Raw genomic sequence first — 15,377 nt, 5'->3', positions numbered from 1 at the left:
TGGTAAGAACGTCCAGCACTGCCAATAGTCCCATCTTCCCTGTTAAAAAGAGTGGGGGGAGGGGTTACAGGCTAGTGCAGGATCTAAGGGGGATTAACAAAATAGTTGAGAGTCAGTTCCCCGTAGTGCCAAATCCAGCTGTCATCCTAATGCAAATTCCTCCCACTGCCAAATTTTTCACTGTTATTGACCTCTGCTCCGCTTTCTTTTCGGTACCTCTGCACCCTGACAGCCAATATTTGTTTGCATTCACATACAGAGGAGTCCAATACACGTGGACTCGACTACCCCAAGGTTTCATAGATAGTCCAAGTATATTTTCTCAGGCTTTGCATGATTGTTTACAGTCTTTCCAACCAGAGAGTGGATCAGTATTGATACAGTATGTGGATGATTTATTACTGTGTTCAGATTCACTGGAAGCATCCCTGAAGGATACGAAACAGCTCCTGTTTCATCTTTCAGACACAGGACACAAGGTTTCCAAAGACAAGTTGCAATTATGCCAAACTAAGGTAAAATATTTGGGACACTGTCTAACACAAGGACTGAGACACCTGACCGCTGATAGAATCCAAGCAATTAGAGACATGACTCTACCACAAACCCAGCAACAGATCAGAACGTTTTTAGGAATGTGTGGGTATTGCCGTAATTGGATCCCAGGGTTTTCCATATTGGCGCTACCTTTGCAGGAAATGGTCTCCTCAAACAAACCTGATAGGATTTCGCATACCGACGAATCCGAAACAGCATTTGAGAGACTCAAACAGTGCCTAACGCAGGCGCCAGCACTAGGTATGCCAGACTATGGGAAACCCTTTGAACTATACGGAACAGAAAGTGCTGGTTGCGCAGCAGGTGTACTAACCCAAAAACACGGTGATGCCAGCAGGCCAGTTGCATACTACAGCGCTCAGCTAGACACGGTAGCGCGATCCCTCCCCACATGCTTGCGAAGCGTTGCTGCAATAGCATTGCTAGTAACAAAAAGCGAAGATGTCATGCTAGGCCACAACCTCACAATCCATACACCACATGCAGTGTCAGCCTTATTGAATTCTGCCCAAACCAGACACGTCTCATCAGCAAGGTTTACAAGATGGGAATTGGCGCTAATGGCCCCAGTAAACATCACCATAAGGAGATGCAGTGCATTAAATCCTGCAACATATCTCCCAGGTGTGCCTGGTCATGCACAAAGGGTGGAAGGTGAGAGTGCTGGGGAAGGAGGATTTAATACAAAGGAAGATACACATGATTGTATGGAATATTTGACCCAAAATTTTACCGCAAGGCCTGACATCAGTGACAATCCACTGGAAGATGCAGAACTCACGTTCTACACGGACGGTAGTTGTCACAGACAGTCAGACTCGGGAGACTTGTGTACTGGATACGCAGTCGTAGATGACCAAGACACCATAGAAGCGGAACCGCTAGGCCCACCTCACTCAGCCCAGGTTGCTGAACTGGTCGCCCTAACCAGAGCATGTGAATTGGCTAAGGGTAAGTCAGCCAATATCTACACCGATTCTAGATACGCATTCGGGGTAGTCCATGATTTCGGAGCCCTATGGCGCCTCAGAAATTTAATGACGGCAGCTGGTACACCGATAGCGCATGCAGCTCACATAAAAAGGCTTCTAACAGCGATACAGGAACCCGACAGAGTGGCTGTTATCAAATGTAAAGCACATACATATAGTCAAGACCCAGTATCACTTGGTAACAGCCGAGCAGACGAAGCTGCTAAGTTAGCAGCTGCTACCCCCATACCGACAGACACCACACAACTGATGGTATTCAATACCATCAACACACAGAAGTTGTGTGAAATGCAGAATTTGTGTTCCGCACAGGAAAGAGCAGTCTGGAAGGCAAAGGGATATGGCCAGGAGTCCTCAGGGCTCTGGACGGATGGACATGGTAAACCAGTGGCCCCCAGGACATATCTTCCATGTCTAGCTGAAGCAGCTCACGGGCTGACTCATCTAGGCAAGGAGGGGATGTGCAAATTGGTAAGAGCATACTGGTGCGCCCCAGGATTCTCCTCTCATGCGAGTAAAAGAGCAATGTCATGCCTTACCTGTCTGAGAAAGAATATTGGAAAGGCAATACCTACAGAACCATCCCATATCCCACCTGCCGGCGGCCCTTTTCAGGTAATACAAATTGACTTCATTCAATTACCCCCATGTCGGAATTTGAAATATGTACTTGTTTGTATAGATGTTTTCTCGAATTGGGTCGAAGCATTTCCAGCGGCTACAAATACCGCTATGTTTACAGCTAAGAAAATTGTGCAGGAATTTGTATGTAGATATGGTATCCCTAGAATAATCGAAAGTGATAGGGGTACCCATTTTACAGGTGATGTCTTTCAAGGAATGTGTAAATTGATGGGAATTGATAGCAAGCTGCACACTCCGTACCGTCCACAGGCGAGTGCGAAGGTCGAAAGAGTGAACAGCACGATTAAAAATAAATTGAGTAAAGTAATGGCAGAGACAGGATTGACATGGCCAGAAGCTTTACCCATTGTTTTGTATAGCATCAGAACCACTCCCAGGTCCCCTCTTAATCTGTCCCCTTTTGAAATCTTGTTTGGTCGACAACTGCATGTCATGATTAACCCTCAGGATGATTTGAAATGTAACAATGAAGTAACTGTAAAGTACTTAATTAACATGAGTAAACAGTTGAGGAACCAAAATGAAAATCTGAAGTTGGTGATTCCTGATCTACCTGATAGTAATTGTCATGACATTGAACCTGGGGATTATGTAATGATACGAAATTTTCTACGCTCAGGTTGTCTTATTGATAGATGGGAAGGACCATACCAGGTCTTATTGACTAGCACCACAGCATTGAAGGTTGCTGAGAGAGAGACTTGGGTCCATTCTTCCCACTGCAAGAAGGTTGCTGATCCAGAGAAGTCCCGTGATAAGGAACAGACGGTAGAGGTTGTATCACTGGAGTGTCTGTTCCAGGAGGACTGAGGCGGCACCTGAGCCTTGAAGACCAAAAGCAGTTGTCGACTCCCCAATCCCTTTTATTGTTTTTCTCCACTTCCCATCCCCTCTCCCTTGAAATTTCTTTTTCCCCCTTCTCATACTTCTCCATTTCCTCCTCAAAGATGGACTTGCCCCAAGAGACTGTGATCCGGATTTTCCTGTTGACCATGATGTTGACCAGAGCAGTCTGTTCCGGCGAGAGTACCATGGAGGTCGAGAGAGGTTCTGGAATGGGTTCCGATTATGATGATGAAGGCGTAGTTTTCCAAGATCAACCTAACCAACAAGCAAAGGCGAGTATCAGAAAACGATACGATAGAAGAAATTGTGGTGGATTGTTAGCTGAAGAAAACTGTATCTGCAGGCTTTGTAACAACTTGGTTGAGGATGGGTGCATAAAGAAATGCCAATCCAGTTTTAATATCCATATGGACCGGCATCCATTGAGTGATTATCACTCCTTAGTGGGTAATGTATTAAACAAAACAGATTGTTGGGTATGCTCTCAAGTACCTCAGGGTCATAGCAAATCAGGGCTAGTACCATTTCCTTTAGCGATAGGGGAGGTACTTGAGTTAAATGGTGGGAGACCGGTGGACAGGAGGTTTAATATCTCCAGCCCTCCTAGTTTGAAGCTCCACCAATACCATGTGGATAGGTCCCTCTTATGTTTCAACCTCTCCAATCCCCGACAGCCGGGAAATTGGGAAGTGTCATGGAGCAACCTTACCATGACCTTCTCGCATAGAGCAGATAGAATGCCTACAGATACAGAGCTTGTACGCCACATAGCCAGTAGAGGAAAATCTTTCAGGTATAGATATACCTTAGGAAATAGGATTACTAGAGTTGGAGAAGTATCACCAGGATACTGTGCACATATCGAACAACCCGATACGTGTATTAAGCAGATGGAAGAATTAGGGTCAGGAGATTTCACCTGGAAGGTATGTAATATGGTAATGTCCTACTCCGTCCCATATGTTCTCCCCGATGATGCTTATTTCATATGCGGGAGAAAGGCGTACAAGTGGCTTGCCCCAAACTCTGAAGGATTGTGTTATATTGGAAAAGTATTGCCTGAAGTGATGACTGTAACTCATGATAAAATGAAAGACATACACCGTGGTGCCCAAGCTCCTTATACTCACACTCATTACGAGCACCGAGTTAAAAGACAACTGTCAGAAAGATTAGAGCATCCGGCCTCTGATCTGATCCATGAATCCACCGGGATTCAGGTTCTGGTGGCGTTAGATTTCACTCGCACCGCTCGAGGAGTGATGAATTATAGATACATTTCCGCACTCGCCAATTTGTTAGATAATATCACTGAAATGTATGATGACACGTTTAGATACACTGGAAGAGAACTCCAAGCTTATAAAACAGAACTGGTACAGCATAGAATGGTTCTTAATTACCTCACAGCAGTGACAGGCGGATATTGTGTTACATTGGCAACACAGTACGGCGTGAAGTGTTGCACGTATATCACAAATAGCACCGAGGATCCGGTCGAGGTCATAGACCAAAAGATGGACGATATTCTCCAATTGAAGTGGGAATTTCGCCGAAAACACAATCTCACTCTTGCTGCTGTAGGTAATGAGCTGACTGGTTGGGTGTCATGGTTGAACCCGCGAAATTGGTTCTCCGGTTTGGGAGACTGGGCTCAAGGAGTCATAATGGATGTTGGAAAGTTTCTCCTATGTATTTTGGGTGTTGTTATATTTATTGGATTGATATTTAGATGCGGGCAGGCTTTAATGAGGTGCAAACAAAGTACAAGAGTGATGAGTTTGAGGAGTGAGGAAACTGTAATTAACCTGGATTTGATTTATGACCCAATGATAGAAACCAGGATGTGATGAAAAATGCGATTATACGGTCCGTTTCTTTCACCTGTTTTTCTGCTTTTCTCCAAGATAAAAAGACCCCCTTGGACGAGGAAGTTGACGAGACGCTATACAGACAACGGATGGACCAAAGAAAGAGTTTTTGACCACTTGAGAAATGGACACTTGATGAACTTTGCCATGGATCCCCAGTTTCCCTAGTATTTTTAAACTCACGCTAGCCCAACATTTTTTGTAAATCCGATGGCACTGACAAAGCTTGTTGCTCATGCCTAAGGAGCAAAACAGCGCAAAGAAGACGACTTTCAACTGATACCGAACAAAACTTCGACGACAGATGTACATTTACCTGACATAGAATATCATTGCATTTTCCATAAGTGTTCTTCATCTTCATCTCTACAACCCTCAGGTAATAACACACATAGTATAGGGAATACAGGCACAGATATCAGCAATCACATATTCCCCCATTCATGTATCATCAACTAAAATGTGCTCCCCATTTTGTTAAAAAAAAAAAACCGAAAAGAGCTCGGTAAAGTTTGACAGCCCATCCACAGACCTGTACCGCAGGATAAGAAGGAATTCAAATGTATACTTCGCAATACCTCGAAGCTTGATTTACAACACGTACGGCACGATGATACATGACCCCCCCAAACATGGACTCATACACACATGCTTCTGCTATCTCACTAGGTCATACCCTCTTCACACCTACTCCTCTCTCCTCCCCTACCCAACCATGGAAATGAATTAACCCCTGACATATATTTTTCTCCTTTTGAAATGTTTTAGAAGGTGGCAGTTATTATTGACTGCCAAAGGGTGGACTGTCAAAGTCAGAAAAATATCCCTATACATGCTGCCATATTTGCACCTCACGCTGGTCCGCGCTGCGCATGCGTGCGCTTTCCCGTGATAGCGCATACCCGCTGATGCGTGCACCCGCTCGCATCGGTATGCGTATTTACGGTAAAGAGTATGTAGTCGTAGCGTGCGACCCAATCGTTACATATTTCCACAATTAACGTAGTTTATAGATCATGGTCCCTTTGATAGATTCTGAAAGTTTGGTTAATATAGAATGTCCCTGAACGGAGGGATCCCTCTTTGTATTGTAGGAAGGGTCTAACAGGAGTCATACAGTAGTGTTTGGTACCCATCGGAAGAGTATTTAAATAGCAATATTCCGGTGTTGGTTTGGAGCGTATTAATCGCTCGTGCGAATAGTTATGGACATAAGAAGTTTATGTCCATTACTATTATTTACTCTTACTCAGGTATGCGGCGGGAAACCCAGTTTCCCACCCACCTGAGCAGTTTGAAATTGTCACAGCCCACCTGTATGAATTACCCAATGACCTTTTGTTATGATGCGAAGCCGAATTCCTGTGTCCAATGGACGACAAGATTGTAGGGACCATTAGATTGCATTGTGTGTGGGGCATAAATAGGCAGGCCGACCACATCCAGCTCTCACTCTTCAACGGTTCTCATTGCTGAAAATCGGGTGCTGGATGTCCAGGCGCATGCGATCGTTTCCCCTTGTGCGTAAGTTTTTCTCCGTGATCATATTGTCTTACTGTGAGCCATCTCTCTCATCTCATCTCATCTCTATCTCTCTCTCTCTCTCTCTACTCTTTCTCCCGTATTTTCCTTAAAGTATCTCGAATTGTATTGTATTGTATTTTATAGTGTAGTTATTTGGTTAGGAAGTCTCTGTTATATTGTAGTGTATCATTTGTACTGTGATTCCTTTTTACAAGTATATTAGTTATAATACATTTAATAGGCTTTGGACCCTAAACAAGTAGCTGTGTATTTTCTCATAGTGTTAAGTGTTCACAGAGCGTCGGTGACGCTCAAGCAGCTTTGTAGTTAATCAGGTTACACCAGGTTGCACTTACACACTGTCTCTACATAAAGGTATATTGTGTATCTCATTGTTAAAGGTATAGATATCAAGGTATAGCGTTGTGAGCGTCTGCGCCGCTGGTGATCTCCTCGTGGTCTCGAGCGTCCGCTACGCCATAGCGAATCATTACGTTTGTCTGTAGCCAATAGTATGCCAGTCTGTGATCTCTGGGCCGTGAGCGAACGCGACGCTTGAGCGTCTCGCCTACGACTGAGCGATCGTTACGCAAGTCGCGTACCCTTACGGTACTTCTTGAATAGTCAGCGTACAGTGTTCTTAGACCTCATAAAGGGTTATAAGTACGATAAATAGATTCAGCTTTATCAATGTCAACCCCCTTTTTATCCCTTTAAGGGAGGTTTATTAAAATTTTAATTATGTTGTTTTCCTATTTCCCACCTACAGAATACCTATGGTTTATTTCATCTTCCTAACATAGCGGAAAGTAAGAGAATCAGTGATGTCCGTGAGTGAGGGCTTTCGCATTTATATATATATATATATATATATATATATATATATATAGATCACATATGTACGACAGCCTGTCTGTGTTTGGACTGTGTTAGTAAGGAATATAATAGTGGCTTTTACCATTAAAAAAATTAAATAAAATACAGATGCCAACACAAATTACACATACTAATTAAGTTCAGTTAAATACAAACTTTATTATGGTTTCCTGCCGCTGACCGATTAAGTATATCAATGAAATGATATGTGTATAGACTGCAGTAGCCCCACTAATAACTTCCATAGTGTCAGTGGGATGGATTAATTAAACAACCAATCATAAGCAGCTACCAGTTACCATCATCTGTGCATATTTTACTATCAGGCGTTGAGCACCTGAAACATAGGAGTAAATTTACTAAGGTGGGGTGTTTTTTTTTAGAACTGGTGATGATGCCAATAGCAATCAATCAGATTCTATATATTATCTACTAGAATCAGCTAGATAAATGTTAAGTAGAATCTGATTGGTTGCTATGGGCAACATCAACAGTTCTAAAAAAAAAACCTCCCATCTTAGTAAATTTACCCCATAGAGACTTTCTGACAGGCATGTACAGTATGTGTGTATGGTGTGTTCTACATTTGATTGAACATACATAAGGCCGGATGCTAAAGGAGAACTGGCCAAACGCAGGGACGTGACCATCCATGCTGCATTCTTCCTCCTCTATGGCTGGCTCCACATGGCCTCCCAGATAAGTACCCAGGTAATTAGTGTCCATGCCCAATAGAAACCCACACAAACACTGTTATGACTGTAAAATCTTCTCACACATAATGCCTTGGTCAGGAATTGAACTCATGAGCTCAGGGCTGTGAGGCAGTAATACTAGCTACTACACCAACTGTGCATATTGTCGGCTGCTCAGAAAGGGGTCAACCTCAAGAAGATGCGTCCGCATCATGAGGTGGCGTCACACATACAGTATGCTGGGTGGACTTGCCCTGTGCTGGGCAACCCCCAGCATGTCAGAAGATGGACGCAGGTCTTGCTGAGGATGCAATGATCTGCGTCCATCTCTAAATGAGGTCCTTGGTCAATATTTTTAAAACAAAACAGTATGCATTGAATATTCTGATATAGCTGCGATCTGGTGGAGCAAAACGAACCAAAGTGATTTCTGATTCAAAAAAAGATTTGAAGCCAATATTCGGCCACTCAACAGCAGACATGTTTTTTGGGACTTCATACAGCCTTAGATGTCATCAACAATCCCTATTTAAAACAATCCTACAGAAAGCTGCATATTGCATTATTAATAAACTGACACCATTAAGTCATTGATTTTCATTTAAACTATTCTTGTGGAATCTTGTTGGAGCACTTACAGTATTTAGTAACTCAGTATTCACAAAATTAATAAAATAATGGGTGAAAGTGGCAAATTTAATTATGGTAGATATGTTTACCAGTAACATCAATAATTCAGGCAAGAGGCAACACAAATTATTAGATGAGGAAATTACATAATAATTAAAAATGAATATGAGCCATAATATGAATCACGGGTTCATATACTGTATTTCATTTAAATCTGTGCCAAGCCTGGCAAGCCAAGCCTATTAGCTAAAATGTAAGTAAGAGCCTGTAGGCTCAAAGTAGAAGATCTCCCAGCTTTGGATTACTGTATCTCACAGTTCTATTGTTCTTTTCATAGTAGTGCAGAGGATTTTTTTTTCTACTAGTATAAGAATCAAATGGTTAAAAAAGAATACCCATAAATCCCAAATAAATAATACCTGATAAATGTTTATCTCTTTCCAGTAACATTTACAGCATGTAATACTACAGTATACTGTAACTGTTTATTAAAATAGGTACATGGAGAAAATGCACAAAAACAGATGCAGAAAAACGCTGGGAAAAAAATAATTCAGATTTTCCAAATAGCGCCTTGTGCATGCCCTTTACCTGGCAGAAGGCAAGTGACTTATTAGCACTCCTAGAGTTCTATTAATAAACACTATCTACCCATACCTACCAACTTAGTGTGCCGGCACCCGGAAAGCGGGTGTGACCTCAGGTGAGAGGGAGTGTGGCCTCATGGAATGACCCCCTGGCTCTCCTCCCTGCACTGTACATAGCTTCAGGGATGATTCGCTGCTTTACGGAGCAGCGGTAATTAGGGAGGCCAGGATTTAGGCTAAAAAACATCCGGGATTCAATCCTGGGATTGGAGCTCCAGTCCCGGGGAATGCGGGATTTACATGCCCCATTGTTTTTTTAATGCTGGGTAGCACTGAGCGTCCTTAGGAGGCCCCCCTGCCTCCGACAGTGCAATCTGCAAAGCATGACATTTCAGAGGTCACGCTGTGCAGTCTGATGCCAGCTGCCCTGACTGCACCTCGCTGCTCGCAGCCCGTGAGGCCTCCTACCTACGATGGTGAGTCTGACACCAGCTGACTGCGCCACCTGGACCGCACGTCGTGGCCCGCAGCCCGGCTCCCACTCACGATGGTGAGTATTTGTGTCGTCTGGGCTGGGGTGGGCGGGTCTTCAACCCAATCCCGGGAATCCCGGGACTGACCTTTTTTCAATCCTGATACCCGGGATTGAAAAAACTGCCCGGGATTGGCCTCCCTAGCGGTAATCAAAAGCTCCCCCACCTTTCCCTCCTGCCCTCAAGATACTGCAGCTCGCAGGTGGTACAATGGGACAGTGTTCGAATAGTAGGACTTTCCCAGTGGAATCGGCACAGTTGGGTACCTGTCATTATTGTCCTGCTGACAGATTGACCACCACCTTTTTTTGCCCAAAGGCACAAGTAATATAATAAGATTAAAGATTTCTGTGTACCCTGCTGTGTGTGCATGTTGCTTCCGTTAGCACCAATAAATTTCTTTCCCAACAAGTATCACAAAAGTCCCTGTATGATTTATTAACAGATGCCTATTTATTAGCTATAAAACTCACCACACTGCATAATATTAATAACACATTTTTATTATTTCTGATGCGTTGCATCTTGATTAAATATTCACCAAGGTGCATAATAAAAATAATAACATCACACTTTTCAAACAGATGTGCAAAGTATTTAGTTACCTGGGTAATGTACTGTAACATATTTAAGCCAAATTTTCAGTTTTCTTATCACATTAACCTGTATGTTCGAACATTGGACCTGATTCCGAGGTGGTTGGTATTGGAATCCTTCTGCTTAAGCAGACCCTGGGCTTGGCACACATACAAAACTTATGTTTGTCAGATCTCTGTCCAATCAGCAAGGACTTATTTATTATTTATTTATTACCAGTTATTTATATAGCGCACGCATATTCCGCAGCGCTTTCCAGAGAATATTTGGCCATTCACATCAGTCCCTGCCCCAGCGGAGCTTACAATCTATATCACATGTACACGCACACACTTTCACGCTAGGGATAATTTTTGTTGGGAGCCAATTAACCTACCAGTATATTTTTGGATTGTGGGAGGAAACCGGAGAACCCGGAGGAAACCCACGCAAGCACGGGGAGAATATACAAACTCCACACAGTTGGGCCATGGTGGGAATCGAACCCATGACCTCAGTGCTGTGAGGCAGTAATGCTAACCATTACACCATCCGTACTGCCCACTTCTTCGACCTTCTGCGCTTTAGTTCCACCTCTTTCCTAATAACTTTAACTTTTTTCCCCCTATATTACTTTTAGGTTTTTAACCTCATTTTTGCTTTAAACTAATCATGAACATGAGGGGATGTGGAACAAGAATGCCTATACTTTGTTCCCATTAAAAGCATAAACAAAGATTTAAAGACCACCAGCTCTAAGGGGGTGGAAAATTCAAGTCCTTTTGCCTAGTGGAAAAGCCATCTCCAAATCTTTGTCTTATTTTAATAATTCCTCAGGAAATAGGAAGAAGTAGAAATAAGATAATATTATCATTTAACTAAAGCCTGACTTGGGTATTTAAAACTGACAGCGACCCCTGGGTGCCAAAGTATAGAAGGTAACTTAAAAAACTTGATGTCATTGATATTAAATTACCTGTGTTATTGTTTAGCAACAAACATAACTGTGGTACAGTAAATCATTTATTCATTGTACTTACTCCCAGAACTCCATCACTGGGGATGTGGCATTTGCATATAATAGCTGACTTCCATTACTCATGTTAAGTTTTTGGAATTCCACGCACTTATCTGCAAAAAGAGATATCATTTCATTATTATCAGTGTTTAGATTGTTTTTTTGTTTTTTTTAAAGAGTCATTTCAATTGGTATTCAAACACGTAGATGAAGCTGGGTACATAAAATAGAGAGAGATGAGATCAGGGCCATTTTCACAGCACTGTAGGCCCTGGGCAAATTAATGCACTGGCACCCCTACACACCCATTCACGGGAACCAATAAAAAAATCATAACATGCCCCTCCTGTGGTCCAGTGCCGTATCTCTGCATACTTCCATACAGTGAGTAGCTGTCAGCACTCTGATTGGTGGATACCTCCAGCATGCTGACAATCATTCACTGTCTGGCTGCAGGCTGGGAGACAGGTAGAGTCTGTGTGACCACCACCCAGCCCTGCTCGAAGGCCCCTAGAATTGTGGGACCCTGGGCAGCTGCCCAGTGCGCCTATAAATTAAGATGGCCTTGGATGGGATGGGGGAGGGGAGTATTATAAGAAACAATTTGTACTATACATTTTACTCCTGAATCGATTACTGATTATAGGCCTAATTCAGACTTGTATGCTAACCCAATGGTTAACATACAAGTCCAATGGTGTGGACACTGTGCATGTGTAGGACCGGTTTTTCACCAGTTCCTGGGTCCTTGCATGCAGTGCCCCCTAAGCCCCAGCCTGACTGACAGGCTGCGGGCATTTTGAGGATGGGGAGAGGGGGCGGAGACTGGCTCCGTTCCACATAACGGAGGCATGTCGCCTCTGTTTTGTGGGAGTGCCGAGATCAGTGTCTGCGTCTGGCGAGGTAAATTTACTGACGTTGCAAGTCAGAGACGGCCATCCTGAGTAATCTGAAGGTGACCCATGGTCACGCAGTGTGATCTGATAGTGTGTCTTCAGATGCACCAGCAAATCACAGAAGCAGTCAGGAGGCATCTATTTACACCAGACGCCTCCTGCTGCATTTGCATATGAACTGTACGGTATTGTACAGCTGCTTCCTTGCGGCTGTGCAATAGTGTACAACTCTAAAATCAGGCCCTATGGGGGTCATTCCGAGTTGTTCGCTCGTTGACGATATTCGCAACGGAGCGATTAAGGCGAAAAATGTGCATGCGCGTGGTACGCAGTACGCATGCGCTAAGTATTTCAGCTCAAAACTTAGTAGATTTACTCACGTCCGAACGAAGAATTTCCATCATTGAAGTGATCGGAGTGTGATTGACAGGAAGTGGGTGTTTCTGGGCGAAAACTGGCCGTTTTCTGGGAGTGTGCGGAAAAATGCAGGCGTGCCAGGATAAAACGCGGGAGTGTCTGGAGAAACGGGGGAGTGGCTGGCCGAACGCAGGGCGTGTTTGTGACATCAAATCAGGAACAAAACGGCCTGAGCTGATTGCAATCTGTGAGTAGGTCTGGAGCTACTCAGAAACTGCTAAGAATTTTCTACTCGCAATTCTGCTAATCTTTCGTTCGCTATTCTGCTAAGCTAAGATACACTCCCAGAGGGTGGCGGCCTAGCGTGTGCAATGCTGCTAAAATCTGCTAGCGAGCGAACAACTCGGAATGACCCCCTATATTCACTGTATGCTTATGTAGATGATTGTTCTAGGGAATATTAATATTATGGGGTAATGTTATCTCCCCACATCATAGGCATAATTCCTAAATCATCTGATATAAAACATAAACTTTTAAATATTATATTTATACATGCAGCACTTGTGAGAGCTGCCAACAATAAGACAAACAGTAGTGAGTTAATATACGCATATTGTATAAGGTGAAACTAAGAACAAGAAATTAAAATGATCAATTACCCAAGGCGCAAACACACCTGTGCAGCCACCTGGGGATGAAAGGGCGACTTAACCCTTATATACAAATACAATATGGAAAAAAACCTCAGGTATATAGCGCTCAGTGTTGTTTCACATCTAACAATAAGCAAATGATACTTAAAGTCCAAATGGCTCAAAACAGTCCCATAGATAGAAAGATCCCGTCTTATGATCCTCTGATGACGTTCTCACAAGAAAAACCTCTGTCTCCAGTAGTTGTTCAAGATGACATGAAAAGAAAGCAATAAAAAATCATGGTGCAGTATGTCCCCAAACTTCTTTCAAGTAACAGCAGATACAGATGTTAGGGATCCAATGCGTACCCCACTCACAGTATGTAAGATGTTTATCCACACATAAAGGTATCTTTAACGTGGTAATGATGTGATAAATCTCTGTCAAATATGGCGTACCATACTCACTTCTCCACATGCAAGGACCCTAACATCAAGGTTTCTTTAGACGCTTCGGACCGTATTCCTCCTCAATAATTGAAAAAAATATATGTACTGATAAAAAGTATTTTATTTTATATTAAAATAAGGCAATTTCCATTCAAAGATAACCTAAACTGAAAATGATGCTTTTGAACAGGTAAAGCCAATGGCCAATAACAGCTATTCCCCGCCTGGTGTTAATAACATCAATAACAGAATGGGATACAATGATGGATGAGCCTCAAAACACTCTTCCAACGCGTTTCTACCCTCTAGGGGTCTTTGTCAAGGAACAAGAGTGCTCATAAAATTACCTTATTTAGGCAACACACAGGAAATTGAAACAATTAAGATTTCCCTATTTAGAAAACGGGTTGCCATGGCAACGCGTTTCCACGTGTACCCAGCATTCCCCGTGTTAACCAGTACTTCCGCCTCTGGATACAAACTCCTGGTTACTACACCAGTGACTTCATCCGCCCTTAGTTTCCATCACTTCCGCTACGTGTATCCATGGAAACCGCCCTTGAGGGCCGTCGCTTCCGCTCGACGTTGCCATGGGAACCTCCTTTCGGGCCGTGACCGCTCGTCCGTCACTGACGAGCGCCACTCCCGCCCTCCATTTCCATGGAGATCCGTAACCATGGCAACGCGTGCGGCCGATAACTTTCAAACCCCGCCGCCTGGCGCTAGCGAACAGCCCTAAACAAGCCGCTGGTCAGTGATAGATGAATCTATCTATAACACAGCATTAGAAGTGTGGACCCAGCGTGCCATTTCCATGGCAACCCGTTCTCTCAAACAACATAAATAAAAGCCGGTCCTAAAAATAAACATGTAAAATATTAGATAAAATATCGGACAATATCTACAAAAACCACCTCAACTCAAACTCGTGGTTTAAACTATCTGGTACCATGGTTTGTAAATTAAAAATCCATTGCATCTCGTTTTTAGCCAACCTATTATCCTTATTGTTATTGCGCCACTGATCTTTCGTTAACTCTATGCCCCAAAAAGCTAGAATGTGATCAGTGGAGCATCCATGAATTTCTTTAAAATGGAGTGAAAAGAGATGAGTGATTAAACCTTTCCGAATATTTCGTACATGCTCACTCCACCTAATTTTTAATGTCCTGCTCGTTTTGCCTATATATAGTTTATCACAAGAACATTGTATAGCATACACTGCATACTTGCTGTTACAAGTGATAAACTGTTGGATACGGAATTCTTTCCCATTCCTATTGAACTGTGTAAGTTTTCGTATTTTTGAGGGGCAACTCTTACACATACTACATTCACCACATCTATGGAAACCCTGGTTTCTAACAATGCCTCCTAGTGGTCTCTCCATAAATGCACTGGTGGTTAATTTGTCCTTCAAATTCCGAGCTCTTGTGTATATAAACTTTGGTTTATCTGATAGAATGGTTTTTAACACTGGATCTTTTTTTAACAGATACCAGTTTTTACAGAACACCTTCTCTATTACTTTGTGGTGTCCTGTAAATTCTGTAATAAAAGCCAAATTTGGTTGCTCATCCAGTGCTGCACTGTCCTGTCTAGTGCATAGCAACTTTTCTCTATCAATTTGTGCGACTTTCTCCAAGGATGTCTGTAGAGACAAAGGTTTATAGCCCTTCTGAATGA

The 15,377-nt window shown here is 43.0% G+C and overlaps 1 protein-coding gene across 1 annotated transcript in view; it reads right to left on the bottom strand.

Moving 5' to 3' along the window:
* SLC6A11 (solute carrier family 6 member 11) overlaps positions 1–15,377 on the bottom strand; it is a 451,361-nt gene that overhangs the window by 274,945 nt on the left and 161,039 nt on the right. Inside the window, exon 5 of the mRNA XM_063941542.1 lies at positions 11,374–11,464. Coding sequence (XP_063797612.1) covers positions 11,374–11,464 — 91 coding nt within the window. The remainder of the gene's footprint in view (positions 1–11,373; positions 11,465–15,377) is intronic.

This window comes from Pseudophryne corroboree, chromosome 9 (assembly GCF_028390025.1).
Source record: "Pseudophryne corroboree isolate aPseCor3 chromosome 9, aPseCor3.hap2, whole genome shotgun sequence".
Lineage (NCBI taxonomy): Eukaryota > Metazoa > Chordata > Amphibia > Anura > Myobatrachidae > Pseudophryne > Pseudophryne corroboree.
Note: the sequence above shows the minus strand (reverse complement) of the source record. Positions and strands in the feature narration are given on the sequence as shown.